Source organism: Mauremys mutica, chromosome 12 (assembly GCF_020497125.1).
Source record: "Mauremys mutica isolate MM-2020 ecotype Southern chromosome 12, ASM2049712v1, whole genome shotgun sequence".
NCBI lineage: Eukaryota > Metazoa > Chordata > Testudines > Geoemydidae > Mauremys > Mauremys mutica.
In genome coordinates, this window is record NC_059083.1 from 8,761,225 (window position 1) to 8,788,525 (window position 27,301).

The 27,301-nt window shown below is 48.3% G+C and overlaps 1 protein-coding gene across 3 annotated transcripts; it reads left to right on the top strand.

Moving 5' to 3' along the window:
- The first annotated feature begins 1,004 nt into the window (after window positions 1-1,004).
- Window positions 1,005-25,980, top strand: LOC123345630 (C-type lectin domain family 2 member D-like). Of its 3 annotated transcripts, none has more exons than XM_044982621.1 (6): window positions 1,005-1,047; window positions 19,194-19,435; window positions 19,804-19,887; window positions 23,264-23,448; window positions 24,232-24,335; window positions 24,796-25,980. In XM_044982621.1, exons 2-6 carry the CDS (start codon window positions 19,291-19,293, stop codon window positions 24,923-24,925), a joined length of 648 nt encoding a protein of 215 aa, XP_044838556.1. In that variant the 5' UTR covers window positions 1,005-1,047; window positions 19,194-19,290; the 3' UTR covers window positions 24,926-25,980. The 3 variants fall into 3 exon arrangements, 2 of the variants coding, with proteins under 2 accessions (XP_044838556.1, XP_044838554.1); XR_006572826.1 differs by lacking the exon at window positions 1,005-1,047 and having other exon boundaries at window positions 19,104-19,435; window positions 24,796-25,350; window positions 25,391-25,980; XM_044982619.1 differs by lacking the exon at window positions 1,005-1,047 and having other exon boundaries at window positions 19,104-19,435.
- Window positions 25,981-27,301: the final 1,321 nt, after the last annotated feature.

The following is a 27,301-nucleotide window of genomic DNA, read 5'->3' on the forward strand; positions in this document are numbered from 1 at the left end:
CGCTCGCAGCCCCTCCACTTGTACCTCCCCCATCGCTCCTTCGCCCCACCCCTTTCCCTTGTACCCTCCCTTCCCCCGCACCTCTCCCCTTGTACCCTCCTCCAGCCCTCTCCTCCTGCACCTGCCCCTCTTCTCCCACAACCCTGCTGATACCCCCTCTCCTCCTCCGCAAGTACATCACACCCTGCTTCTCTGCCAGTGTCGAGCCCCTAAGCGCCCCCACACCCGCTCCTCTGTCTGATGAACCCTCTTTACTAGATCCCCATCCCTTTGAGTACAAGGTTTGAGGGTTGGTTCCTATGCCTTCCATGTGCATTTAGGTGCGGGTGGGGGAGGGTAGTGGTGGGGGGCAGGCAAAATTGTTTTGCTTGGGGTGGCAAAAAACACAGCTTGTCCTACCCTGGCAGGCGCTGGGCCCACCTAGTGCCCAGCAGGGCAGAGAAGCTGGGGCCCCATGCCTGCTGGGGACAGTACTCCGGGGCTGCAGGCACCAGTGTTCTCTGTCCTCCTGGCTTCTCTCTGGATGCATATAATGTAATACTAAATATGATTTCTGTATTTAATGTACAAATACAAAATAAGCCTTGAAAAATTGTTGCCACCCACCACGCTCTTCTGAAAACATTAATGTGCTACTGGCCACAAATGTTGGGAACCACTGATATAAATACCACGTATTATCTTTTAAATAGCAGTAATAAATTAACTTTAACTCTAATTTTACTATTTAATTACTACATTTATTTTAAGTCTTTAAGGTTACATCTGTCTCAGTGTAAGCTTCCTGTAATACCCCCAAGGACCCTTTGTAAATTTGTATAGTTACAGAGTTAGAGCAAGATCATGTCTCAATCTTAAGAACACAGGAACCGGATTTCCTGACTGCTTCTTAGCAGTGATCCTGTGTTTGTACTGTGGTTTGACTTAAATTCAAAACCCTGTAAGTTAAAGTTTAATCTTGCAAGACAGAGTAAGTGTTTAAAGTGATACATGCTTTTGGCTGGGGGGAGAGAAGCAGACACCCTGTCCATCTGGCTGTCTATTACAGTAGGTATGGTATGCTCGTTGTGCGGAGTGTTTCTAAAGAGGTAGGCATGGGGCAAGCTCTGTTCCTTCAGGCAGAGCAGAATGTAGCGGCCTGCCTGTTTAGTGTATTGTTCCCATTGTTCTTAGTGAATTCCCCCAAGAGTATAAAATGTGTACAAATTTTTAGGCTCCTTTACGCTTACTGTAAAGGACAGTATGGCCTTAAATGCTTATAGTGCTTTAGAGATTAGAACTCTGAATTTTTTCAGTCCAAAAATTTAGACATCACAATGTGCTCCATGAACTGTTTGCTACTGACCTTTTTTGGAGCTGGTCAGTAGCCAGTATAAATTGTGAGTTTGAGTCCCCAGCCCTCACTTGCTCTTCAGTTACCTGTGATGTAATACTGAGCATGTGGCTCCGTATATTTATTGACGAACAAGCAGTACAGGGGTCAATACTTTGGTCTTATCCACACCCAAGCTGAACTGGGGAGGACTGCATCAACCCCAGTACGTGTCAGAAAGTGGAGGGATCCCAGGGTAACTTTTTACTCACTAGAAGCAAAACAGCCAGAACCATATGTGGAACTGAGAGGTTGAGGGGGACAAGGACATAAGCCCCTAGGCTGCGTGGGTTGCAGGCTGGAGTAGCTGACCAGCTTGTTATGCTATACAAAGCTCACCAGTGTTTTTTTTATAGTGGAGAAGGCCACATTTATTGAGAATACAGCAGAATATGCTTTTTAATTTTATACACATACACCATGCATGCTTTTGCCAGTTGATGTTTATAGTTATCAGTTTAGAGTTTGGATTAATTTAGTGGCCAGCCAGATTGGTTGCACAGGGGAGCTGGGCTATGTTGGTTGTGATTTGATACTATTGGAGTAGTGGCAAGACGAATCTCAAGTTTTATGGCAAAGCACCATGGTTTTTATAGTGTATGGTGTTTTTGTCTCTTTGTTGAAGCTTATGGATTTTGCTGTTTGACTGATTACTTTTTAATTGGTGTTTCTTTGTTAATATTTTAAAGCACCTTTGAGAGGGTTACTTTTTTATTTAATTGTTTTTAGGGGTGCCAGCCTTTATTTTAGGGTTGTTTGTTTTTAGTAATGGATGTGCATTGATGGTTTTTTGGCATTGAGAAGTTAAATTTTTTTTTGACCATTTGGCTTTGACAAGGGTCTTTACATTTTTTGATGCATGCACTTATTTACACAGACAGTTTTTTTTTTTACAGAGACCTTTAAAGATGTACAAACAGCAATGTTTTATATTGAGCAAGAAAGACATTAGAAATTAAACCTTGTTAAATCTTGTAATTAAAACAGTTCAGTTCATAGTGTGGCTCGGGCCTTAGCATTTTTTAAATTTAACATGTATTGTGTCTGACACTTTGGTTTTTACTTAGTAAACCTTAAACAAAAAACTGGAATTTAACTAACTTTGTTTATTAAATAAAATTTTAATATAAATTAATGAAGGATTTGGAAGGACCCTTATGTGGTTACTTTGAGTTATAAATAACTTGAGCTTTTTTATTTTGATTGGGGGGCTTTTGATCACAGGTGTATTTTGGTTTAAGTTTTAGTACATGTGTGCGGGAAACAACGGTTTGAGTTTTTGTTAGGTATTTGACAGTATTTTACTATGATGGCTAGTATTTTTGTTTTAACAGGTTTATTTTATTGATATGGTAATTGAGTATCTAGCACTTTAGGTGGTTTTATAGGGGCCCTTTATTTTGACCCCTACTTCTTAGTGGTTTGGTATTTTGGTGATGATCAAAAGGTGAACTTTAAGGTTTTTATGTTTTTTTTAAGGCATAGATGTGTTTTAAGGGCTTTAGAATTTGACTTGGATTAAATTTTAGTCTCTAAGGCTGCCACAAGTACTCCTGTTTTTGCTGATACAGACTAACATAACTGCTACTCTGAAACCTGTTTTTTTTTTTTGGATGGGCATTTACAATTGATTAGAGTGGAATTATTTGCTAGGGGAGAGATGACAGTAGCCTTTCCCAAGATATTTTTAAATAGTTGGGACCTACAGACCCCCAAGAACAGGGACTGCCACACCTTATACTGAGGCTTTATGGATTTGGAGATCACCATGGTTGAGCAGCATTAATATTTTGAATTCTAGGTGTTTTTTTGTAAAAAGCTTAAACCTTTTGCATAATTAACATCTCAACTTGTGAAACATGTCCCCATTTTTAAGTTTAATTGTTTAATATGGTATACCAGTGGACTGAGGCAGTTTACTATGGAATAGGGTTTTGTTTGTTAGGGAGTAGCTTTTTTTTATTTGAGGTACATAACTTGATTTTTTTGTCTTATAGGGCTGCTTTAGTATGCTTTTTTGCCTGAATTTTATTTAATAGCTTGATTTTTATATTGGAGTGTGGCTTTTTTTTTTGTGCAGCTGCTTAAGCCACTGCAAATGTTTATGCTGTGTTACGTTAGGGCTCTGGTTGCAATTGGATGCTCTTGGAGTTAGTGGCAAGACAAACCCAAAGTTCCATGGCAAAGCACCCTGTTTTTACAGTCCTTTTTGTTGGTTGTTGAAAGTCTGACTGGTTACTTAAAATGTTAACATCAAAAAATAACACCAACGCACCTTTTGAGAGGGCCATTAACCGCAGGAGAACGAACACACTTGTCTTTTCACGGACAATCCCAATCTGGCCTGCTCTTGCTGCAGACGCGCTTCACCTCCTGCACCTCTGCCAGAGAAACAGCCCCCTTCTTGGAGAAAAGCCACTGGACAGGAAGAGATCAGAGTTTGGAATTAAACCATGTTTTTCTTCTGGGAAATGTGGGGGGGTAATCCAAAACTCACCCCATTAATTGAGCCTTATGTAGATATAGCTCTGTGCTTTAATGCTAGGCTAGGGGAGTGGGGTAGCCATAGGCCTGGTCTACACTAGGACTTTAATTCAAATTTAGCAGCGTTAATTCGAATTAACCGTGCACCCGTCCACACCAGGAAGCCATTTAATTCGACATAGAGGGCTCTTTAGTTCGAATTCGGTACTCCTCCCCGACGAGGGGAGTAGCGCTAAATTCGACATTGCTATGTCGAATTAAGCTGTGTGTGGACGGAAATCGACCTTAGTAGCTCCGGGAGCTATCCCACAGTGCACCACTCTGTTGACGCTCTGGACAGCAGTCCGAGCTTGGATGCTCTGACCAGCCACACAGGAAATGCCCCAGGAGGGAGACCCTCTCTCAGCAGCAGTGCTCACACAGCGAACGGGAGGACAGGTGGCGTCAAGAGGACCAGCAGGCGACTCAAACACTGCTTGGACTACTGAGAGAGCAAACGGACACGCTCCGGCGCCTTGTGGATGTTCTCCAGGCAGGAGGACAGAGCCCCCCTGCACTGTATCTGCAACCGCCCTCCCCCGCCACAAAGTCCCATACCCCCCTCACCCAAAGTAACCAGAAGGAGGGGCGCCAGGGGCCATGAAAACTGTCACTGCACCCCTGCAGAGTGCTCAAGTACCCAAAAGCTCTCATTCCCTAAATGTTGAAAAGTCCTTCCCTTCCTGGCTCACTCAAGCCCCAATCCCAGTTTCATCCCCTAACTGTCTAGTTGATTATTAAAAAGAGTTTGCTGTTAATTACTGTTTCCGTCATCTTTTTTTAAAGAAGATTTTGTGTGAAGGGGAGGGGGGGGGAAGGGGGTTGGTAATTGCATAGGACAGTCACCATTACCAGGGCACAGACACGGGGGCAGGATCAACAGCAGGTCACACACACAGTGCAGTCAGTTAGGCACCCGTGTCGGTCTGGGAGGTGCTTTTCATGTTCTGTGGAGGGTGGGGGGGGTTACATGACTTTGTGGCGGGGGAGGGCGGTTACAGATCATATGCAGCAGTCCTTGTCCTGGACCACAGAGCCACGCAGCAGGGGAATCTGTAACCGTCCTCCCCCGCCACAAGGTCACATAGCCCCCGCACACAGAGTCCCGAAAAGGAGGGATGGCAGGCTCCGTTGAAACAACCAGTCCGGCACTGCAGACGGCTCTAGGAGCAGGAGCCTGTCATTCCTCGAGTGTAGAAGTGGTCTGTACATCACTGCACACCCTACCCACCACAGTCTGCGTCCCTGTTTCAAGCCTTTAACGCGAAGTCATTAATAAGGAAAATGTTGTTCATTAACAATGTTCCATTTACTTTATTTTTAAACGTGTATTGGAAAGGGAGAAACATGGTGAACGGGGTATGTAACTGCAGAGGACAGTCAATAGTAACTGAAACAGGGGCAGGTTCAGCTTCTCTGTAAAGAAACTGAACAGTCACAGGTTACTCTGCTCATTGAGGAACCTAGCTTTCAAAGCCTCCCGGATGCACAGCGCTTCCCGTTGGGCTCTTCTAATCGCACGGGTGTCTGGCTGAGCGTAATCAGTAGCCAGGTGATTTGCCTCAACCTCCCATCCCGCCATAAAGATCGCCCCCTTGCTCTCACAGAGATTGTGGAGCACACAGCAAGCTGCAATAACAATGGGGATATTGATTTCGCTGAGATCCGAGCGAGTCAGTAAGCTCCTCCCCTTGAAACGTCCGAAAGCACGTTGAATGATGACAGTTACCCAAGACCACCCTCGGCACATTTTTCCCCCCAGCATGCATTGTGGGGAAATCCCAGAATTCAAATGGGCAGAGGGGACTGCGGGAACTGTGGGATAGCTTCCCACAGTGCACCACTTCCAATGTCGACGCTTGCCCCGTTAGTGTGGACTCAAAAGTCAAATTAGTGTCCTTAGTGTGGACACACAAATTCGACTTTGTAAGGTCGATTTCAAAAATTCAAATTAACTTAAATCGAACTAATCTGGTAGTGTAGACATACCCATACACTCCCCACCACCAAAACTAATATAAGTGTAGGCTTGGAAGGATTAGATCTTTATTGGTAAATGTGAAGGACATAAATCCACACCATGTAGAGGTCAAGCATAGGAGTTTATTACACACAGTGCTGGCAGAGTGTCTCCTTGCTTATTAGGATCAGACATTGTCATTAACTGATTACAATAGAATATATAGTTTGTTTTTGTTTTTTTTTCCATGGGTGGGGGAAGTGACAGGCTAGGCAGTCCTACACCCTGGGATAGGTTTGCAGCAAGACAGCACATTAGCCAATGGTTAACAGGTTACATAATGTCTCCACCCATGGTCTCAAATTAGCAATTTAACATTTTATCCAAGTATTAAATGTTAGTATAAAATATCTGTCAAATTCTGATTTGGGGTCCATAGGAATGGAGCAACTCCTTTGATTGTCCAACAGAGATTCCTAGGGGTTTAAGCAAAGAAACAGTGAAAGTTATATGGCAATAAAGATTCTCTTTTGTCTTAAAGCAGGGCATTGGCATCCTTCCACCTCCCTTCCTAGGAACCAATCTTATACTGACATGTGCCAACTTTTCATAAACTCAAGGTTGGATCTGTGGGAAGAACATCTCCCTACAGAAGAAACTAACCACCGAAACAGGGCTTCTTTGTTCAATCTGCAATCTGAATAAGACACAATTATGCTGTTACCTGTCCAAACTGGTCTTTGGACTCTCATGGATTCTTTTTTCCCATGCCCACAGAGGTTCCAACCACTTCCATAAGGGCTGGGTGGGCCTGGCCATCAAGGAGATCGGTTACAATTCCCTGTGTGGCGATAGCCAAAGTTTGTCCTGCTCTCCAACTTCCTTCCAGTGCCTTTATATTTTAGTCCCATTTATTACCAGGCTGGTGACTTCTTGACCTAGGTATTGTGTTATATCTAATGAGGTGGACACAGAGTTTAGACAGCTTAAAGAATCTGTCAAGGATCAATTGACTGGCCTTAGTAGTATCCAGTCCTCCCCAAGCATTAGAGATTATAGCATATTCCAGCCGGACCCTCCTCAGCTTGGTGTGCTATAGTATAGGTGTTGCCAACAGAATTACCTGCACCAAACCATCCTGCAAGAGTATTTAGTAATCCACTCTTGTCTAGTTAAGTGCTCACCAATTTGGTTTGTTGGCTAGTAATATTTCTAATCATTTGAGGTCTGATCTTTGCACATTGTCTGTTTACTTCCTCTAAAGGAATACACACCTCTTCCCTGTAAGTGTGGAATACCACTGAGGTGAGGACTGGTAGTGCTGGTCCATCATCAATTCTGGTTCTGGAACAGGGATTTGTTCAGGGAATGACAGTCGGGTGGTTCCACTCTGCCTCTGATAACTCGGTTAATTGCTATTAGTCATGGACATTCTAATTGGGCCATTGTTTAACACATGTATGCCATGCCTTTGGGGTTACCTCCCTCTATGCTTTAAGTGGTAGGCCCCATTCTGAGTCAGCAGGCTCAACCTCCACAGGTACCATCTCAGTATAATTGGTACATGATCTTTCATGAGTGTTTGGTTTCTTTCCCACAATCCCACACAAATTCTAGTATCGAGGTCTGTGTTTCCTCCCAAGCCATCGTGGCAATATGCCATGTAATTGTGTTCAAATGAGGGATAGCCCAAGACTTCGTAGTCCCCTTCATTAGTAGTACGCAGCTGTCCCCTTTTAAAGGTAATTCGAACACATTAAGTGTAGAAACTGTCCCTCTAAGAGGGCCACAACATCATCTAAAAGCATCACCCTGCTCAAAGGGGCCGGTAATACACTTCCATGATTCCTTCCAAATGCCTTCATGAAACTCCATAATCTCTTGTATCTGACACCAGCAGATAACAGGGCTGTTAGCAGTTATCAAAATTGTAATGTTACTAGCCTCCCTATTATGAGCATCAGAGTGTGGTTTTTTGGACTTTCTTGCCTTCTACTGTGTTCATGTTCTAACCACAGTGTCACCTTTACTTCTGGCCAGACTTGTTTACTGGCCACAGCACATGTTTTCCAAAAGCTAAGTTTCCTTAGTGTGGCAATTAAAGCAAAGCAAACTGGGAGGAGGGGGGTTAATGACCCATTCCCAGCCCTCCTTTTCACATGGCACACTACTTGTCCTTCCTCGTGCATGCCAGGGACAGCAGGAGCCTCCCCATGGTTGCTCTGGTTGTCCTGGTCATCCTTCAGTCCTTTCTCCTTCACCTTTTGTTTACTTGTGGAAACATTGTTAGTATTGACAGATGCTGATTTAAACAATTTTAGCTGATTTTGGTGATGCCAAAATGTTCCCAATTTGCCCCCAATCTTTGCACATGTATTAGTAGTCAGAAGGACCCTCATAGGGCCTTGCCATTTTGGCTTTAAAATTCCTTTAACCTCTTGGTAAATGACACATTACCAAATCCCCAACTTTAAATGCAGTTTTGTCCAGACTATTATCATCCAGCTGGGTTTGGTTTTCCTTTACTTGGTTGTATAAATCCTTCAAGTCTGTCCAATGCCTTTATGTAGTTTTGCAGCCTGTTTGCAAAAAGCCCTGACCCCCCCTGCAGGGAGGATTACAGTGCTAGGCATTTTCATTGCTCTTTCTGTCATTAGCTCAAAGGGTGTCAGTTGAGTTAGCCTGTTCGGGCTGCCCTTGATTCGATACCATACAGCAGGAAGCATACAAGTCCATTCTTCTCCTGTATTCAGTACTGTTTTCGTTAAGGCTGTTTTTATTCTGTTTATTCTCTTCACCATTCCTGAGCTTTCAGGGTGGTATGGTATATGGAATCTTTGTTTTGTTTTTTGTGCCTTGAATTATTTAGTGCTTTTTCATTACTCTCCCTGTAAAGTGAGTTTCTTGGCCAGAGTCTATTGACAGTGGCAAACCCCATCTGGGTATTTTTCTGCTAGGATTTGAGCTACTGTTGTGACAGTATAGTTCTTGGTTGGGAATGCATCTACCTACTAGGTAAGTGTCAATTGCCACAAAGCAGAGGGTACACTTACATTTTGGCAAGGGTTCAGTAAAATTAATTGGCAAATTTTGCCACAGCCCTTCTGGTCATGGTTGTGATTCAGAGGCACCTTTTTTTACCCACATTTACTTGTGCGTGTGTTACACATCTCTTGAGAAATTGTAAAGCATCTTTTTTTCATGGCTGGCCACCACCAGTGTTCCAGGGCAGCCCTCATTTGTCTTCACCCCAGATGAGCTGGAGAGTGGATGTCATGGAGCTGTAGAGCCCGTATGCACTCCAGGGCTACCAGCTCCTCCCAACCTGGCCCATACCAGAGGTGATTTTTATACACAGCCTCGTTTTTTTCAATTTACTTTTTTCTTCTGGGCTTATGGTTGCATATAGCTTTTTAAAATTCACTTTCTCTTCTGTCACTCTAGCTGCACAAACCTTAATAGGACTTGTGTGTGCAATTTCTTGGGCACATTTATTTGCCCAATTCCCTTTTTGTTTCTCATTTGAGATTGTGCTTTTATCTTTACTAGTGCTAGTTCTGATGGTGGTTTGGCAGCTTGTTAGTCTTTGAACTGCTTCTATATTAATTGGCTTGTTATAAAACCCCTGCGTGACCACACGTCCGTGTAGTCGTGCACTACTCCAAATGCATATCTGCTGTCTGTATATACAGTGAGCTTCCTGCCTTCCCCCACTCTTAAAGCTTCAGTGAGGGCTGTTGGCTCCAATTCATGGGCGACTTTGATCCTTCCATCTGACCTGACACTATCACTGTCCCATCACTGAGTACCACTGCCCATCCGGTGTGTGGCACTCCATCTACATACACAACTATATGTAGATTCTCTAATGGCTCTTCTTTAATTCTTCCAACACTTCCTGTTTATCTATAAGATGTTCGTATACCTCTCCCTCTATGTTCAGACATTCGGCTACATTTATTCCCTTGTCTCTTGCTGTGGAGAAGTTAGGGTTTTGCAAGCACAATGTTGATTTCCCCTGACTCCTGCGGGCATCTGTTACAGATCTTAGTCTCCTGGTGTTGAGGAGATCAGTAAGTGTATGGAGCACTAATTTCCCCTTGAGTGTATGATTCACAAGCTTTCACAACCCACGTAGCACAGTCTAAAGCTGCTACGCACTCCGGTAATCCCTGAGATACAGGGGGTCTTAAGGTAGATAGGTATGCTACCAGACGCTGTCTCGCTTTCCATATCAGGTAAGCCCTAGGCTGGGGGCGGAAGCTAAAGCGTGTTTTATTTTGATAAATGCCTCCTCTTGTTCTGTGCCCCATATTACCAACTCATTTTCAGGCTTTTTCCCTCTAATGAGGTTTTGAATTGGTTCCACCACCTTTGAGTACTCCGGTGTATATGTTTTACGGAAATTAAGGAGTTTCAGGACCTTTCAGACTTTAACTGTCCATGGTTTCTTTAACCCTAAAATTGCCTGCTTTGTTTGTTGGAGATGTTATGCCCTAGGTATAAAACCTGCTGCTGTTGCAGTTGAGCTTTCTTCAGGCTTAATTGAAATCCTGTCTTGCGAAGGTACGTGAACAGTCTGTTTAGGGTTTTTAAATGGTCCTTTTCATTTGAACTGGCAAGTAGCAAATCATCCACATACTGCAGTATCACAGTATCCTCTTCCAAAAGCACTCATGCTATTACTTCTGCCATAGTCCTGTGGAAGATGAAGGGAGAATTATGAAACTCCTGAGGTACTTGGAGATCAGCAGTACACTTGGACCCTACTGTAAATGCAAATTTTTCCTGATTCTCTTTTGCAAGGGGAATACTCCAAAATCCATTAGCTACATCCAGGACTGAAAATACTGAGTGACCTGGTGTTAGCAAATTATGAATAGTGGCAGGGCTAGCCACAATAGGATGTGCCCTGGGAGTCACCCGGTTAAGGTGGGTGTAGTCTATAGTTAACCTCCAGGTCCTGTCTGGCTTCCTGACAAGGCCAAATTGGGGAGTTAGTTGTGGAGGTGGTTTTTCTAAACACCCCTCTAGATTCCAAATTAGTGACTGTATCTTTAACTGTCTCTAAGGCTTCTGCCTGTGGGCTTTGAGTTGGTCCTTCTACAGATATAGGCTACATGTTTACTAGCCCACAATCTTATTTATCTGTTGCCCACACTTCAGGGTGAAGGGAACACAGGGTTTCTATTGGCCTCCCCCCCACTCCGGTATTACCCTATTACTGGCAATCATGGCTATATTTTGAGATGATCTTTCCTGTTTGGGCTCTTCAGCCCATTCAATGCAGCTAGCTCTGGGGTTGATTACTCTCCCAAGCTCCTTAAGGAGACCTATGCCACAAATTGTGTCTCCCTGCTTGGGGCAAACCCAGATTTGACTGACTGTGATCATATCTTCAAATTCTATTTCTATTGGTTGGCTTAGGGTTGCTTTTAATCTTCCCCCTCCCACCCCTTCAATCCATGTGGTTTTATGGGTGAGGGGGAGATCTTGGCTGGTGATTGATACCGAGGCTCCTGTGTCTAACATGTTGCACAGTCGGTCTCCCCACTCATGCGTTAAACATCCTGGGGTCGCCTTCGGTTCCAGCCACAGGGGCTGCTGATCCTATTTGCTAGCCAGGAGTTTGAGCAACACCTGGATTTGTTTATCCTTATCTTGTTCTTGGGTACTAACTAACAGTTTTTATTTTGCTTGTTTGGCCACTGCCCTTCTTTACCCCCTCTGGGGTGGAAGCAGTTTTCCTGTAAGTGGCTGCTCCTTTTACAATTATTGCATGTTTTGATTTTTATTTTTAGTCATGTGCCAGATGTCTAGGCTTATTGCATGTGAAACAGGTAGTGGTTTTAACTGCATGCACTGCTACAAATTTTCTCAGAGGATGTGGTTGCCGCTACCTTTTTTTTTCCTATTCTGTGGCCCATTTCATTACTGCGGAGTATCTCTCTCCCACTGAGATGCCTAATGTCAGGACTGCTTGGTGATCTGCAGACAGCCCTTCCTTTAGGATTTGAAGGAATACATCATGGTCTCAGGATGTTATATTCTCCACACCTGAATAAGCTCAGAATGCATTCCATTTCTTTTTGGCATAGGACATGGCAGACTCTCCCTTCTGCTGAACCACAGACTGCAGCCCCCCCCCCCCCCCCCCCAGTTAGTGGTCTGGGCTTCTAGAACAACAGTGTCTGCATCTGGGTTTGGGATTCCTACTGGTTCTTCAGCCTGATGTTCTCCCCTGGGTTGGGGTTATGATCTTCAGCCCAGCGCCCTGTCTTCCATCTATCTAGGTTCTCCCACACATCCCTGGGGCACTCTCACTTGATCAGGATGTGAACATCCTTCCTATAGAGGCCATGTATTTCAGTCAGGCCATCCAGCTTGTCCCAGAACTCAGTATTGTTATCACGCTTGAGTTTGGGTAAATCAGACAGTGCCTGTTTTTCCTGTGGGGTGAAGGGACAGACTTCAGTTATTTCTGTTCTAAGTCCCCTTACTGGTTCAACCTCCACATGAACATTTCTGAATCTCTTTAACTGTGTTTTGATTGGAGCCATGCACTGTACTTGCTCCCCTGGGGCAATTAATCCTTGTGGGGCTCAAATTTGGCCTGTCATGCAAAGAAATGTATAGAAGGGGTTCTGATTCCTCCCCTTTGCTTTGAGCTGCTGAATTTTCCCACAGATAGTTAATCGGTGGCAAATGCCAAGAGTATCCTCTCCCCCTCACAATCTGGAGGTGTCCCAGGCATGGTGATTCTTCTGCTCTGGGATCTTTTCCAATTTCCAACAGTTGCATATTTTAGAGCACAGGCTCCTATCTTTCAGAGCCTGTTTTTTTCAAATCTTTTATGTTGAGAATATCCAATATAACTACTACTGCTTTGTCTGTTTTTGGTCACTTTTTTCTGATTATTCCACCAAGTAACCAGGTCTGCCTCTGGTCCAGCTGCAGAGTAGCTAGCTTTTTTTTAGCTGCTGCCTGCCAAGTTTTGCCATGTTTATATTCCAAGTACTCTCAGACTGATTGCCTCTCCTTTTGATGCCATGGATTTTTAGTCACCCTAGCTGCTGACTTTGTGGAGAACTTGGGTCTCTTCCCCCAACCCCAAATGCCTGTCAGCCTTGATGAGGGGTTACTTCCCCCTTTATGCTATGGTCTTAAACAGGCATTTAAGGCAGCACATGACCTGAGTTTCAGTGGCACTCACACTGCCAGGTCCTGGCCACTGGTCCTGGGGGCTCTGCATTTTAATTTAATTTTAAATGAAGCTCCTTAAACATTTTTAACCTTAGTTACTTTACATACAACAGTAGTTTAGTTATATATTAGACTTTAGAAGGTCTTTCTATAAACATTAAAATGTATTACTGGCACACACAGCCTTAAATTAGTGTGAATAAATGAAGACTTGGCACACCCCTGCTGAAAGGCTGGCAACCCCTGGTCTTAAATCTCCACTGCCTTGAGTTTTATGAGGATGTCTCCTCCCTTTTTTAATACCGTGCAGCCTTAAGTTACATGCAGTTGCCGGCCTTATTGGCTGGAGACTTTGTGCTATTCAAAAGCATGTATGTCACATGCCTGGGGTGGGTGGTTCTCCCCTAGGACTTGCAATGTTCTGTGCAATGAGGAAATGGACCACCAGTTTGCACGGCCTACCGCTTGCATACCCAGCCAATCCTGGGCTTAACTCACAGCCAGTCGCCTGATGGTGGTTTATCCAAGTCCTCTGTAACATACCCCTGAGTTGTTTAAACAGTACATGAACCTCTTGCACAAGTCTCCCCTCCCAAGTAGTAGGTGCCCTTATTTAACCCTTTTGCTTAGACTACATGTTTAGGTTTCTTTACACAAATTAAGAAAGGAAACAAGATTCATCTGAAAGGAGAGAGGCTTCTATTCGCTGGCCTAATGAGGGGGTAAAGTAAACATACTCACCTCTTTTGGATCTCAGTCTCAGATCCTCCGCCAGTTCAGAAACTTGTATCCTGTCCAAGCCCCCAAACTGAAGGACACAAATCCACAAGGTCAAGCATAGGAGTTTATTACACACAGTGTAGGTGGTGTCACCTTACTTATTAGGCTCAGACATTTGTCAATTGATTATAATAGAATATATATATTTTTTTTTTCCATGGGCAGGGGAAGTGATGGGATAGGCAGTCTCACACCCCGGGATAGGTTTGCAGCAAGACAGCGCCATTAGCAGTGGTTAACAGGTTACATAATGTCTCCGCCCAGGGTCTCAAGTTACAAGTTAACATTTAATACTCTGAAAAAATGGTAGTATAAAATACATATGTTGAATTTTGATTTGGGGTCCATAGGAATGGAGCAACTCCTTTGATTGCCCAACAGGTACATTCCTAGGGATTAAAGCAAAGAAACACTAAGTTATATAGCAATAAAGATTCTCCTTTGTCTTAAGGCAGGGCATTGGTCGCTGAGAAGGGAGGTGGAAGGATGCCATATCTTATACTGCCATGTGCCAACTTTTCATAAACTCAAAGTTGGATCTGAGAGAAGAACATCTCTCTACAGAAGAAACTAACCACTGAAACAGGGCTGCTTTGTTCAGTCTGCAACTCTGAATAAGACACAATTATTTAGTTCTTAGCTCCAACACCTGGCAATTTGCTGACCAGGCCTATCTTAGCAAGCAAGGTTATTTTCATTTACCCTAGCTTTCTCTTTGTCGATCACTATTTGCTAGGCCTCTGGTCCCTTAACTATATTCTGGACTTTGTGCCAGTTTTTTTTCCAGATCCAATCCATATACCAGGTTGTTATATAAAATGCACATGGATTTTAATCCTTCAAAATGTCAATATATGCTTACTTTGCCTGAGAACTTATTAGAGCTTGACTTAAGGCTATGGAGTATGTAGTTTGGCATGATGTTGACAATTTGTGTTTTAATGAACAGAGTTCTGTGACACCTTAGAGACTAACAGATGTATTGGAGCAGGAGCTTTCGTGGGTGAATACCCACAGTGTTTTAATGGTTTATGAACTTTCTGAATCTCAACGTCTGTCATTAAATAATGACCCCCCCCAATAATTTCCCATAACTGACCATTAAATCAATAAACTTTTCACAATCTCCATCTTGCTTGCTCTAGACACTCCCCCTGGGCCTTAGAACAAACAGATCAGAGCCCCACCAGCCCTAGGAATGGAAACCTTAATTCCTTCTGATGGAAGCAGGAGAACTGAACTCAAAATTGAGCCTGTAAAACCTGTGATCATTTGTAACCTACGAGAGTGTGTTACATGTCCTCTACTGTGCTGCTCCAGAGATGAGTTGTTACTGTGGCCTCTGTATCACTTGGAAAAACTTGATATTTAGAAAACTTGGGGTTTTTTCCTCCTACCTTCTGCTTTCTAAGGTGGAATCAGGTCATATTTTCAAACTTTTCTCTGCCCCTACAAGGGCTGAATACTTAGCTTTGTTTTTTAAACAAAACCTGAGATTCTTCTCTACTTGCTTGACCTGGGAGCTGGGCTTTTGAAAACACCAACTATTAAGACTTATAACAGGGAGAACTGGCAATACACTTTGAGATTTTCTAAATTCCCTAGAAGGCTGTGGGACATATAATTATCTCTCTTGCTGTGGTGCCTAGATGACACATTGGAGGTTAGGGCCCTGCTATGCACTCGCTCCTCTTCCTTTAATTTTAATGGAAGATGTGTCCAAACTTCAATATAACAACTGTGCCTCCCCCACTGTATACTGAAAAATGTTTTTTGGGGGGGAATCTCCAGACCTGCATCTTTCTCTATCATGTTTCTTATTAGTGTAGGCTGATGCAGAAATGCAAATACTGTACAGCCTTGTTCCATTCAGTATCCTCCACAGCATATTTAGCAACAGACCGATATCCCTGCTGCAATGCCCAAAGGGCTGCCTTGGCTGTATGCTCACTCCTAGGGTCAGAGACGATCGCTGCATCTCCCAAACAATTCATATACCTAAGGCCATGTCTACCCTACCAGCCTACTTTACGTTACATCGGCATGCAGTCACCATAGTTAGTCTGTCACTTGTGCGCGTGCCTACTTGCCTCCTTGTGTCAATTGTGAGTGTACTTGCCAGGAGCACTTGTATTAATTCAGAGTGTGGTGCACCATGGGTAGGAATCCCACTATGCAACTTGCCACTGTCCACTGCACTGTACTTTGGGAAGTTTTGGCAAGGCATGGTGGTTCCTAAATGGATCGCACAGAGTGATGGGGAGCATGGGATCAACTTCCCATAATGCAGTGTTCAATATCCCATAATTGTATATGTATCCCATGATTTTTGCACCTTTTTTTCCTAAATCCCATAAACCCACGTGGCTCTCCTTCCTGTCTGCTATATCTTTGACAGAAGCATGGAGTCTGCACAGCTCTGCACTATTGTTATGGGCATTGCATGCCCAGGGTGCACCATCCCGCCGCATTCGCAGAGCTGCAAGAAGAGTTGTGGGGAAGGTGGTAATTCTGTGTGCAACAGCTTGCTGCAGGACCCAGTAACACCCACTTCAAGCTTTTGGTGGTATTAATGCAGCAACTGTAGGTGTTTTGAGCACCAGTTCTGGGCCTGAGAAACCAGCACCAGCTGGTGAGATCGCATCGTAATGCAGGTGTGGGATGAGCAGTGGCTGTAGAACTTCTGGATGCGCAAGGCCACGTTTCAGCATAGAAACCCCAAAATGGAAGCTGCATTGACAGTGGAGAAGCGAATGTCAATGTCACTGTGGAAACTTTCAGCACCAGTTTACCTGTCAGTCAGTCTCTTAACTCAATACAAGGTGCAGTAGGTTTGTCTGTCATCACTTAATACACGAGACCATTTCATGTTAAATTGCCTGTTAACATCTCTCCCATCAAAGTGGTGTTAGTGCAGGAGTCTCAAACTCAAATGACCCCGAGGGCCAATGAGGACTAGTACATTGGCCCGAGGGCTGCATTACTGACATCTCCCACCCCCCCACACACACACTGCCCTTGGCCCTGCCCCCACTCCACCCCTTCCATGAGGCCCTGCCCTGCTGCTTCCCACCCCTTCCCTGCCCCCATTCCAACCTCTTCCCCAAAATCCCCACCCCAGTTCCGTCCCTCCCTGCAAGAGGGGTGTGGGGGTATGGCAGGGGCTCAGGGCAGGTAGTTGGAGGGTGGGGTGCAGGAAAGGTGAGGGGTGTGGCAGGGGGTCAGGTTGCAGGATAGGGCAGGGGGTTGGGGTGCGGCAGGGGGTGACATGCAGAAGGGGTGCAGGGCATGGCTGGGAGCCAGGGTTCAAGAAGGGCGCAGGGTGTGGCTGGGGGCTCAGGGCAGGCGGTTCAGCTGCAGGATGGGTATGGGGGGCAGCGCCCCCCCGCATCGCCCCCCCCGCATCGCCCCAGGAAGCGGCCGGAATGTGGGGGAGGAGGGGCCGGCATCTGTGTGTTGCTCTTGCTTCAGGCACCACCCCCAGCAGCTCCCATTGGCCAGGAATGGGGAACCGCTGCCAATGGGAGCTGCTGGGGGTGGTGCCTGAAGGAAGAGCAACACACAGATGCCGGTGCCCCTCCTCCCCCACGTTCCGGCCGCTTCCCAGAGCTGTGCAGGGGCACAGCAGGCAGAGATGGAGCCTGCTCTGCCCCTTGTGCATGCTGGGCCGGAGCCACTGTAAGTACATGCTAGGGTGGGGGCGCTGCGAGGAGCTCGCGGGCCGCAGAAAATAAACCCGCGGGACGTGTGTTTGAGACCCTTGCGTTAGTCTGTCTCTTACAACTCTGAGTAAAGGGAATTGGAGCAAGGACTCTGATCCTTTTGGTATCTGGTTCCACTGGGGCAGTGCAGAAGCCAGGAAAGTTCCCCACAATAGCAGGACCATTCCTCGCTGACGTCACAAACAGAACTGTATCCGTAGGATCTGCCCCGTTGGTTTCCTGGTTGACTCCTGGTAGCACTGTCCAGGCCCATTTGAGAACCCTACAATGGCTGGAATTGAAGAACTTATGGGCCCAGTTTGCTGAACTTCAGCACAAATTATTGGACCAGGCTAAGGTATTATGACAAGCTAGAACTGAGCAGAGAGAAGTTTTTGTTGGCCAAAGTAGTGATAGACCAGCAGGCTTAAAAGCGGCTTAGAAGCCTCCTACAATTTCTGTTCCATGAGAGTGGAAGATACCTGAGTTCAGTGGCTTCCCAACAAAGCCAGGGGACATCACAACAGAAGAATGGATTAAGTCAGTGAAGGCAGGAATACAGGTGTTGAGAGGACCTGAAGAAGATCGTGAGGATTTTGTGGAGGAGCGTCTCAAAGGCCAGGCCAGATCCACAGTGAAGCTCATGGCAACAGCTGACAAGACAGAGAATATTTCAGCTTCTCTTAGAAGTGTCTGGAGACCAAGTGCTCTTTGGAACCAGACTCAAGGAATTCTGTGCGTGGACACAGAATCCAGGTGGAACCAATCGGACCCATGCATATGACCTGCAGGAGAGAATGAGCAAGGTGGACCCACAACACATTTCAGGCACAGATATGGGCATGAAACAGCAGCTAGTGCTGGGACTCCAGGATGACTCCCTTCACCTTCTTTATAGAAGAGCCCAGTAAGAAGTTTTGTGAACTTGTGCAAGCTGCAACGACGTGGTCCAAAGACGAGGAAGTTTCTGTGGGGGTGAGAGATTGACGGTCACATGAGGAGGATATGGGGGAGAACAGAGGCAGAGATGCCTGTCACCCCACATTCTCCCCTCCCACGTGGATGCCAGGATCTGACTGGCCCTGCTCCTGTGGTCCAGGCTTGGGCTAAGCCCCTGCTGCTTAAGCGGATGCACTGCACCAGTAGGTACACGTAGGAGGCAAACCATGGACATTCTGCACATGCACAGCTGGGGTCTGCAGTGGGTGCAGTGCATTGTTTACTGTCAGAACACGCTATATGTACCTGCCCCACCCCAGTGAGTTTGGGTTGCAGGGCAATGATGCTCCCCTCCCCCAATGTGCTCTGGTGAGAAACACCTAGGGGCTGGGCATCACAGTTCCCTCCCTCCATCACTTGCCAGGATGCTGTCCCCTTATGATTCTCTGCTCACTCTCTTCCAAGAATAGGGGGGCAGAATTGGGGAGGGAGCTTTTCCTCACATAGGTGAGTAGATCCTGGGGGCTGAGGGGGGGGTGTTCCATAGCAGATCAGGTCTCTGAAGCCCTGGGGAGTGGAGGGGCTGATAGCATTTAAGGGGGTTTAATCATCATGGCACCACCTCTGGTGGGGAGTTGAGCTGCTGGGCAGGGAATGAGAAACCACAAATTGCCTCTCCCCTAACCTGTCCTGCTTGGTCCATCTCTGCTTTCAGATCGGCTGGGGAGTCTGGAGCAGGGAGGGGAGCCAGGGCCAGGACCTCCGCCTCAGCTTGGCTTTGCTGCTGCTGAAAGGGATCTTGTCAGACCAAGATGAGCCGGTCCCGGTGCAGCACCATCTGTCGCCTGAGTGTCACTGAGACAATGTGGACAGCAGGTTGGGATGCTGGGATTGAAGAGTCACTGCGGGAGTTGCGCCTTGATGGCAATAGATACCTGGACACTGGCAGGGAACCAGGTAATGGGGCGTTGCTGCCTGGGAACGGGCTGGAGAGAGACACTGAGGCTGCGCCACATGGAGCCATGTTCTCAGTGGCAGCAGCCAGTGAGTTCCTGTGACCAGAACATGCTGGTCCTTGTCTCTGTGCCCCTGAGCTCACCAGGCCCCGTGACAGCCTGGCTGGGGGTGCCAGGGAGGGCACTGGGCTGAGGGGAAGGAGGGACTGTTCTGCCAGCCCCAGCCTGCCTGAGCCTCCGGGCGCCTCCCAGAGCGTCTGACGGGAGGAGCAATTGACAGAACGGGGCATGTTCTAGGGCAGCTCCAGCCCTGGTGCTGTCGGTGAGACGTGTCCTCACAGCCCGGCCTGACGGGTCTTTGTGTTTCAGAACCTCGTCATCATGGGAAGAAATGTACAGTCGCCCTCACAGTTGCGTTCTTGGGTCTCATCATCGCTGTTGTTGTCCTGGCAGGTAAGTTCTCAGCCCTCCCTGCCACCTCTCCTCACATCCCATTCCCTCTTGGAGCCACCACAGTCACTCTCTCTTCCTGGCCTGTCTGACTTCTGCCCCTGGGACAGAGGATTCCTGGGGGATGTTCCTCCATGACCCTCCTCCTGCTCCCTCCCAGACCCCTGCACCTGGGCACTCTCTGAGTCGGACGATCTGACTGACATTAGCTCCCCCCAGCCCAGCTCTGAGCCCTTGGGGCCCAAGTCACTATTGCCGGGCCTCAGGCACAGTCGCTGGTACCTGTGCAGAGTGGGGGTGATTGACAGGAGAAGGTGCAGGGCAGCAATGAGCTGGGCCCTCTGCCTGCAGCATGTCGCTCTGAGGTACCAGCCTGGCCTTCCTGCATCCCCGGGTCATGCCCAGGGCCGGGCTGGCAGGTGCTGGTGTGTCACTGAAATGAGCTGTAGAACGCAGCACAGACACCTCCATTAACGCCGTGTGAAACCCACCAGTTAGTGACCTCGGCAGTGCAGGGTCCCGTAGTGCTATTGACTCCCCCACCTGCACAGACAGCGAGTGCTAGTGCAGAGGGTGGCTGTTCATGGTGAGCGTGAACCCGGCTGTACTTGGCAATAGCTTGGGGTAGGGGGGGCTGTGAGACTGTCAGGGGTGGGATTTATCTGTTGCCCTGGGATCTGATCACTGGGCCTCAGGAGCATTTAGCAATGGGCAGAGGAGGGTGAATCCAGGTCTGTCTGCATTAGGAACCCTTTGTGCTGATGTAACGACATTGATACAGTGCAAACTGCTAATGTAGAAGGGCTGCAGTGGTGCAGAAAGGGGCTTGCCCTGTTGCCGGGCACTGCAGTAAGTTACCACAGTGGGACACACTGCTCCAGCACATCTGTGTAATGTGCAACTGCCTCCTCACCCTTACACCGGTGCTAGCTGCCCTGCTGCTGGTGGGCCGTGAGTCCCAGCTCCCTGCTAGACTGGCCGGCTATTGCAATGGGCAGCGTTGGCTCACCCAGCGTAAGGTGGGATCTGTGAGCTTGGAGTTCCACACTTGCGGGTCAGGAAGCCCCCTGAACACTGTGTGGTCAGATGGTGGAGATGGCACTAGTCAAGGCCTCCCAGAGCTGTGCCCTGTCTATCCTAACCAATACTGGAAGGGGCTGACGGGCCTGGCAGCTTTTCTCTTTGGGGGGTGGGGGGGGGTGGCTGTGTATTCACATATCCAGCTCTGTACAGGATGTGAAATTGTGCCCCATGCAGCTGCAGTTGTTTCCTGAAATGAGACACATCACACACAGAGCAGCAGCTTATGCACTGACTGCCCTGCTCCGTTCATGTGTGAGCATTAGTGTGCACAGCACACTGCACCATGACAACTCCAGGGAAATACATGCTTGGCACATGCCCTGCTCATTCTTTGATCACTCTCTGCCTCAGCTGCTAATGTTCTCCCAAACATAGGTGTTTCCCAGCAGCAGGGGACAGCTAAGGCTGAGAGCAAGTAGCCATGACGAGGGGGAGGGGGCGGTGAGAGAGGGGAATCCCTAACTGACATGGTGTTTGGAACAGCTTAGCAACTCTTCCCAATAGTGACCCTGATAACCCTGCCTCTGGTTATTCACCTACTGCGCTGACCCTGCCAATAGCTTTGTGGTGTGAGTTATAGGTGACTCCCACTGCTGCTGCCCTCTCTGGCATTGAAAGGGTTACACTGCAGTGAAAGCATCTAGTACTCCTGAGAATTCTGTGCCAAAAATAAAAATCCTGCACACACTATTTTAAAATTCACATTTATCAACAAATAAAATTTGCAGGAAGTCTGGACATAAACTCAGTAGTGGGGATGCACCTGACCCTGTCACAAGGCAAGGGCTGGGCCTGCCCCTGGAGCCCTGCCCTTCTGCACCAGGTGTGGGTGAGTAGGCTCAGCCCAGCAGGATCCAAGTGTGGAGGAGCTTGGTGTGGGGTGTTAGGGTTCTGCGTGGGACAGTCTGGGTGTGGGTGGCTTGGTGGGGGTTCCAGGATGCAAGATTTGTTGGGGTGTGGGTTAGGATTCAGGGGGCTTATTGAGGTTCTGGGTGGAGGGGTGATCTGGGTATGAGGTGGGTCTGGATGTACAGGGGTTGGGTGGACAGGGGAGCTGCTCCCTTAACAGTGATCCCCTCCCTGCCAAAGCTGAGGAGCAATGGGGGCAGGAAGTGGGATGAGGGTGGAGCATCGTGCAGCGGGAGAGGTTTCTGGGGGAGGGTCTGACCCAGCCCTGGCCACTCCTTGCAGGGGAAGAGGAAGTTCCATCCTCCCCAGCCCACCTGGATTAGCAGCTGAGCCTGCTATAGGGTAGGAGCGACTGGTCAGTGCATCTCCACCCTCCCCAGTGATTTCTCTCTCCATTGGCTGCTCCTGGCACCTGAAACAATGCACCTGCTCTGCTGGGGGGCATGTGACCACTTTGACAGGAAGGCAAAGGGAAGCTGCAAAAGTCATTTTTCTGCAGGGAAGCAAAGAAATCTGCAGGGGACATAAATTCTGCACATGTGCAGTGATGCAGAATTCCCCTAGGATTAGTCTAGTGAGTTTCCTTCCAGCTGCTGTGTTTGGAAGGAGAAATATCTCTACAGAAGTGCATTAAGTTGCAACTGGCCAGTCAGTGTCACAGGCCCTTTCTATTGCTGGAGTTCTGGTTCCACCTTGTGGCCATTTCATGTTCCTGACTGAAAGTTGCTTCACTTCCCTCTCAGTTGTTCACTTGCCTTTTATTGCTCTGTTGATCGTGTGGATGTTGCTCTTGTGCTTGGGATGAACTGCTGTGAGCTGTGTTAGTCCCCCCAAGCTGGGAGTGTCACAGGAATCCTTCCTGCTAGGTAAACATATCACAACAAGCATCTCCATTGCCCTGTGTTGGACGGGCCCGGGCAGCAGGTGTTCAGTCTTCTGAAGGGAAGGGTGTTTGTTCCCATCTTCATCTCAACCTGCCTCTCCGGGGAAGCCAAACACAGAGCAGGGGAATGGGGACAGTGGCCCAGGCTAGCAGAGCTCCTCAGGGGAACAGTCCTGGCAAATCCTGCTGAACTCAACTTCTTACCCAGTATCACTCATCTGCCCACCCCCTACTCTAACACACTGAGCTTGGGCCTGGTTCTCTGTGCTTTAAATCACAAGCTGTTTGTCAGCTGCATCCCTAATGAACATGAACCCAAGACAGTGGCCCAGTGAGACCGGGCTTAGATAATCCCTCTCTGCGGCTGGATTCCCAGTGTCCTCCTGGCTCCCGAGCAGCCTCCCAGCAGCTGTCAGGGGAGTCTCAAAGCCTGGGATGTCGGGGCTCATTTCTTCCCACAGACGGGCAGCTCCCCTCTTACACCACGTTACTTTCTCATTTCAGTGTTGTTACATCAACGTACTTCAGCTGCCCTGGGCCCCATGTGCCCTGCATGCACAGACGGCTGGATCGGGTACCGAGGGAAATGCTACTATTTCTCCGAGGCCAAAGGGAACTGGACCTACAGCCAGAAACACTGCTCCTCCCTCGGTGCCTCCCTGGCTGTGATCGACACCCAGCAGGACTTGGTGAGAGAGACTCTCACTGCAATGGCCTGGCCTTGGCACAGTGATGGCTGCTGCTGCAGTAGGGCCTGGGCTCTGCCCCTGTGGGGCAAGGAGCAGCCCTGAGCCCTCTCGTGCTGGGAGGCCAGAGGGACTGGATTTCCAGCTGCTGAATGCCAGGCCTGGCTGGATCCGGGGCTCCTCTAGTGTCAGTGTGTGACCGTGGGGATCGCCCACTCTCAGCCTTCCCCATAGGAGACTGTCCCTCTCTAGGGCTGGGCTGGCTCAGGTGTCTACTGGCCTGTTGGGCTGCATGGGGCTGGAGGGGGACTGAGATCCCAGCTTGACTTGCAGAGCCAGTGCTCCAGGGTAGGTGAAAGGGCAGCTGGATGGTGTGGGTGAGGGGGCGGCTTTTCTCATCCCTGGCCTCTCCCAGCATCTCCTATTCAGATCAGCTGGGCTCTTTCCTTCCCCCTCCCCTGCCATGGTGAGGGGAGCTCAGCTGCCCGGTAAGATGCAGCTTTCACCCAGAGCCTGGCCTTGCATGGAGCGGGGGGAGGGCGCTTAGACCCAGCAGCACCCAAGAGCTGCCCCAGCCCAGGGCAGATTGGGGTGAGGGGAGCTGGGTTTGGGGTGGGAGGGTTAATACTGAATTACCCAGAGCTGTGTAAGGGGAAGGCGAAAATCCCCAGCCACCCCCTGGAAACACTCAGAGCCCTTCCGTGTCCACCTGGGATTCCCTGCCCGGAGCCTGGGGGAGCAGCAGGGTCGGGGCTCTGACACCACCTCTCCCTCTGCTGTTTTTAGGATTTCATGCTGCGCTATAAAGGCAACTTTGACCACTGGATCGGCCTCTGGAGAGACCCGGGGCAGCCCTGGAAATGGGCCAATGGCACCGAATTCAACCACCTGTGAGTCTTTTTGACCCAGCTCTTCTGTGCGGCGTTACTGCTGCTCCTTATGCTGACACTCACCTGGAATCTCCCCCAGGGCAGACTGGGTGGGTTGGGCCTGGAGGGGCCCATCCAAACTCAGCTGCATGTGCGGGGGGAGCAGGAACTGGGGTTAAAATATCCCCCCTCCCGGCATAAATGCTCCACAGAGGCCAGTTGATCTTAGAGCCTCTCCTGGCCCTGCTGCCCCACTGCCCCCTTTCTCGCTGTCCCTTTGTGTTGGGGGTTTGGGGATGGGGCCTGTGGCTGGTGCAGGAGGGGGAATCGTGGGGGGCCTGTGGCTGGTGCAGGAGGGAGAATGGTGAGGGGCTGAGAGTGCAGCAGCTCCCTGCACTGTGCAAGTGTCTCCCCCTGTCTGTGACTGATGGGAAACACCCAACTACTGCCTGACACCAGTTCCCTGGCGTCTGTCTTGCAGGTTTCCGATAACAGCAGATGGGGACTGCGGGTATCTGACTGAGAATGGGGTCAGCAGCTTGCGGTGCACCAGCGAGAGACACTGGATCTGCACCAATCCTGATCCGTTTACAAAGGCGAAAGGGGGCTGATAAGGGTATTGTGGAAACTAGCCCTGGAAAAACCTGAGTGTGATCTCTGGCCATCACATCTGACAAATTCCGGAATAACAGGGATTGCTCTGAGCACCAAGACAATTATCTCTGTAACCTTTTCAAATATTTGCTGGGGGTGCAGCTAGGGGCCCAGCTACTGCTCCTGAAGCGTTTGCCTGGGGCTGCCCAAGCAGTGGCTGGTGCGGCTGGCCCCGGAGCTGCTCGGGTGGCCCTGGGGTCAGCTGCACCGGGCCACTGCAGAATCACGGAAAGTCACAATCTGTGATTTCCATGACCTCTGTGAAAGACTCGCAGTCTTACTCATGGGACACCTAGCGCCTGGTATGTAGGAGTAAGGGGAGAGAGACCTCTGCTCACTCCCTTCCTCTAACCCACTGGGCTCCAGGGCAGGGAGTGAGTAGGTACCAGCTCATGCCATGAGTGAGTAGGTACACAGACCAGGTACCAGCTCATGCCAAAGTCCCCCGTGTTTCAGTAGGACACTGAGAAATCCCCAGCTGGGGTCAGGCTGGCTCACCTGTGTTAAAATAGGTATTAACATTATAAGAATCTGCTTAGACTTTATTGAATGCTTGTGCGCAGCTGCCAGCGTTAATTCACTTCTGACAGTCATATCCCACATTGTAAGGCGATATTGGAGCGTTTATACTGGGAGCCTCTGACTGTGTAACACACCAGAGGGGAGAGAGGCATTAAGCAGTGTGAAGTGCTGATCTCCAGCAGCCCAGAGCACAAGGGAGAGGGTGGAATACAAACCCCAAACAAGAAATAACTATACTGATCTCTGTGCTGCTTGGAGTCCCTGTTTAAATATGGATAGTACTATAGTGAATGAAACAATGGATTCATGCTACTGTGGCTCTTTTGGGTAATGTTGGTCGCTAATTTGGCTTCTGAATCATTGAGCATCACTGCTATAGATGGTTGTTACCTTGTGAAACTTAAGATTCTAGTTTAGTTGTGTGTGTATATATGTAAATAAATCCTCTTTTTTGATACATTGTCCTATAATAAACTTGATACAAACTTTGTTTTTGGTCTGATATCTAAGATGTAATTGACCTGGGTAAGTGCTTTTTGGATGGGGAGTAACCTGAATATGGCCGTGATTCTGGCTGTAAGGAACCATCTGTCACAAAGGCAGGCTCACCTGAGTGGCGAGACAGATCAGAGTACACAAGGGGACTCCATGGTTAGGCTGTTACAGTGCCTGAATTTACACTAGATCAGTGGTTCTCAAACTTTTTTTTGCTGATCACTTGAAAATTGCTGAGGGTCTCGGCGGGCCACTTAATGATCTTTCCAAATATTGTTTGTACCATTAGCTAACTATTGTAAAGCGCTTTGGATACAAGTGCTATATTAAAAAAACCCTTAATAATTAACATTTTTTTGTTCTACAAATAAAAGTACACAACTCCTATTTTAATATCACTAGTCTTAACCTTTCTAATGTGATGGATGTGCCCTCTCTCCCTCCACCACAGCAGCCCCCGAGCTAGAACTGGGAGGGTGTCTCCCTCTATCCCTCGCTGGGGCTGGGGCTGGGGCTGGGGCTGGGGCTGGGGCTGGTGTGTGTGTGTGTGTGTGTGTTCGTTCTCCCCTGCCACAGCAGCCCCCAAGCTGGGTCTGGGAAGTAGGCGTGCTCTCTCTCCCTGGCAGCCCTGGAACTGTGGAAAATTGCCTCTTTCTCTGGCCACCACAGCCCTGCACATCCCAAACCCCCCCCCCCCCCCTTCTCAACCCACTGTACCCTCCCACCTACTCCGTATTCTCCCCCCCCCCCAGGCCACCACCTCAGCTTACATGTGCGTCTTCTCCAGGGTCCAGGCACCTAATTAGTGGAGCCACACCTGCGTGGCTCTACTAATTAGGTGGCTGATCCTTCATTTTCTTGTGTGCAGCCGCCCAGGCATGCAGGTTAGAGGGAACTATCTGAGGACCACCTGAATGGAGCTCGTGGACCACTGGTGACCTATGGACCACAGTTTGAGAACCTCTGCACTAGATGGTTGGTTGGTGAAATCTGAGTCTAGAACTCTCAGCCAGTTTGGGGTTTGTGCCTGGTTCCCAGCAGTCTGCCCTGAGGTTGTCACTCACCCTCTCCACACACTGCAGCCAGCTGTATAGCAGGGCCCTGGCTTCAGTTCCCTCCTTACAGGACAGAGGAGCTGAGCCAGCCCAGAAAGGGGGTTTGAGAGCAAGGTGTAAACCAGGGAACCCTTGGTGCCAACTGGCAGAGTACAGGGGGTGCGGAGGGTTTACAGGGATCCCCTGGCACTGATGGCTACATAATAGTTCACCAAAAGGTGGTTATAATCACTGCAAGATGTGCCTATGGATAATAGGTAA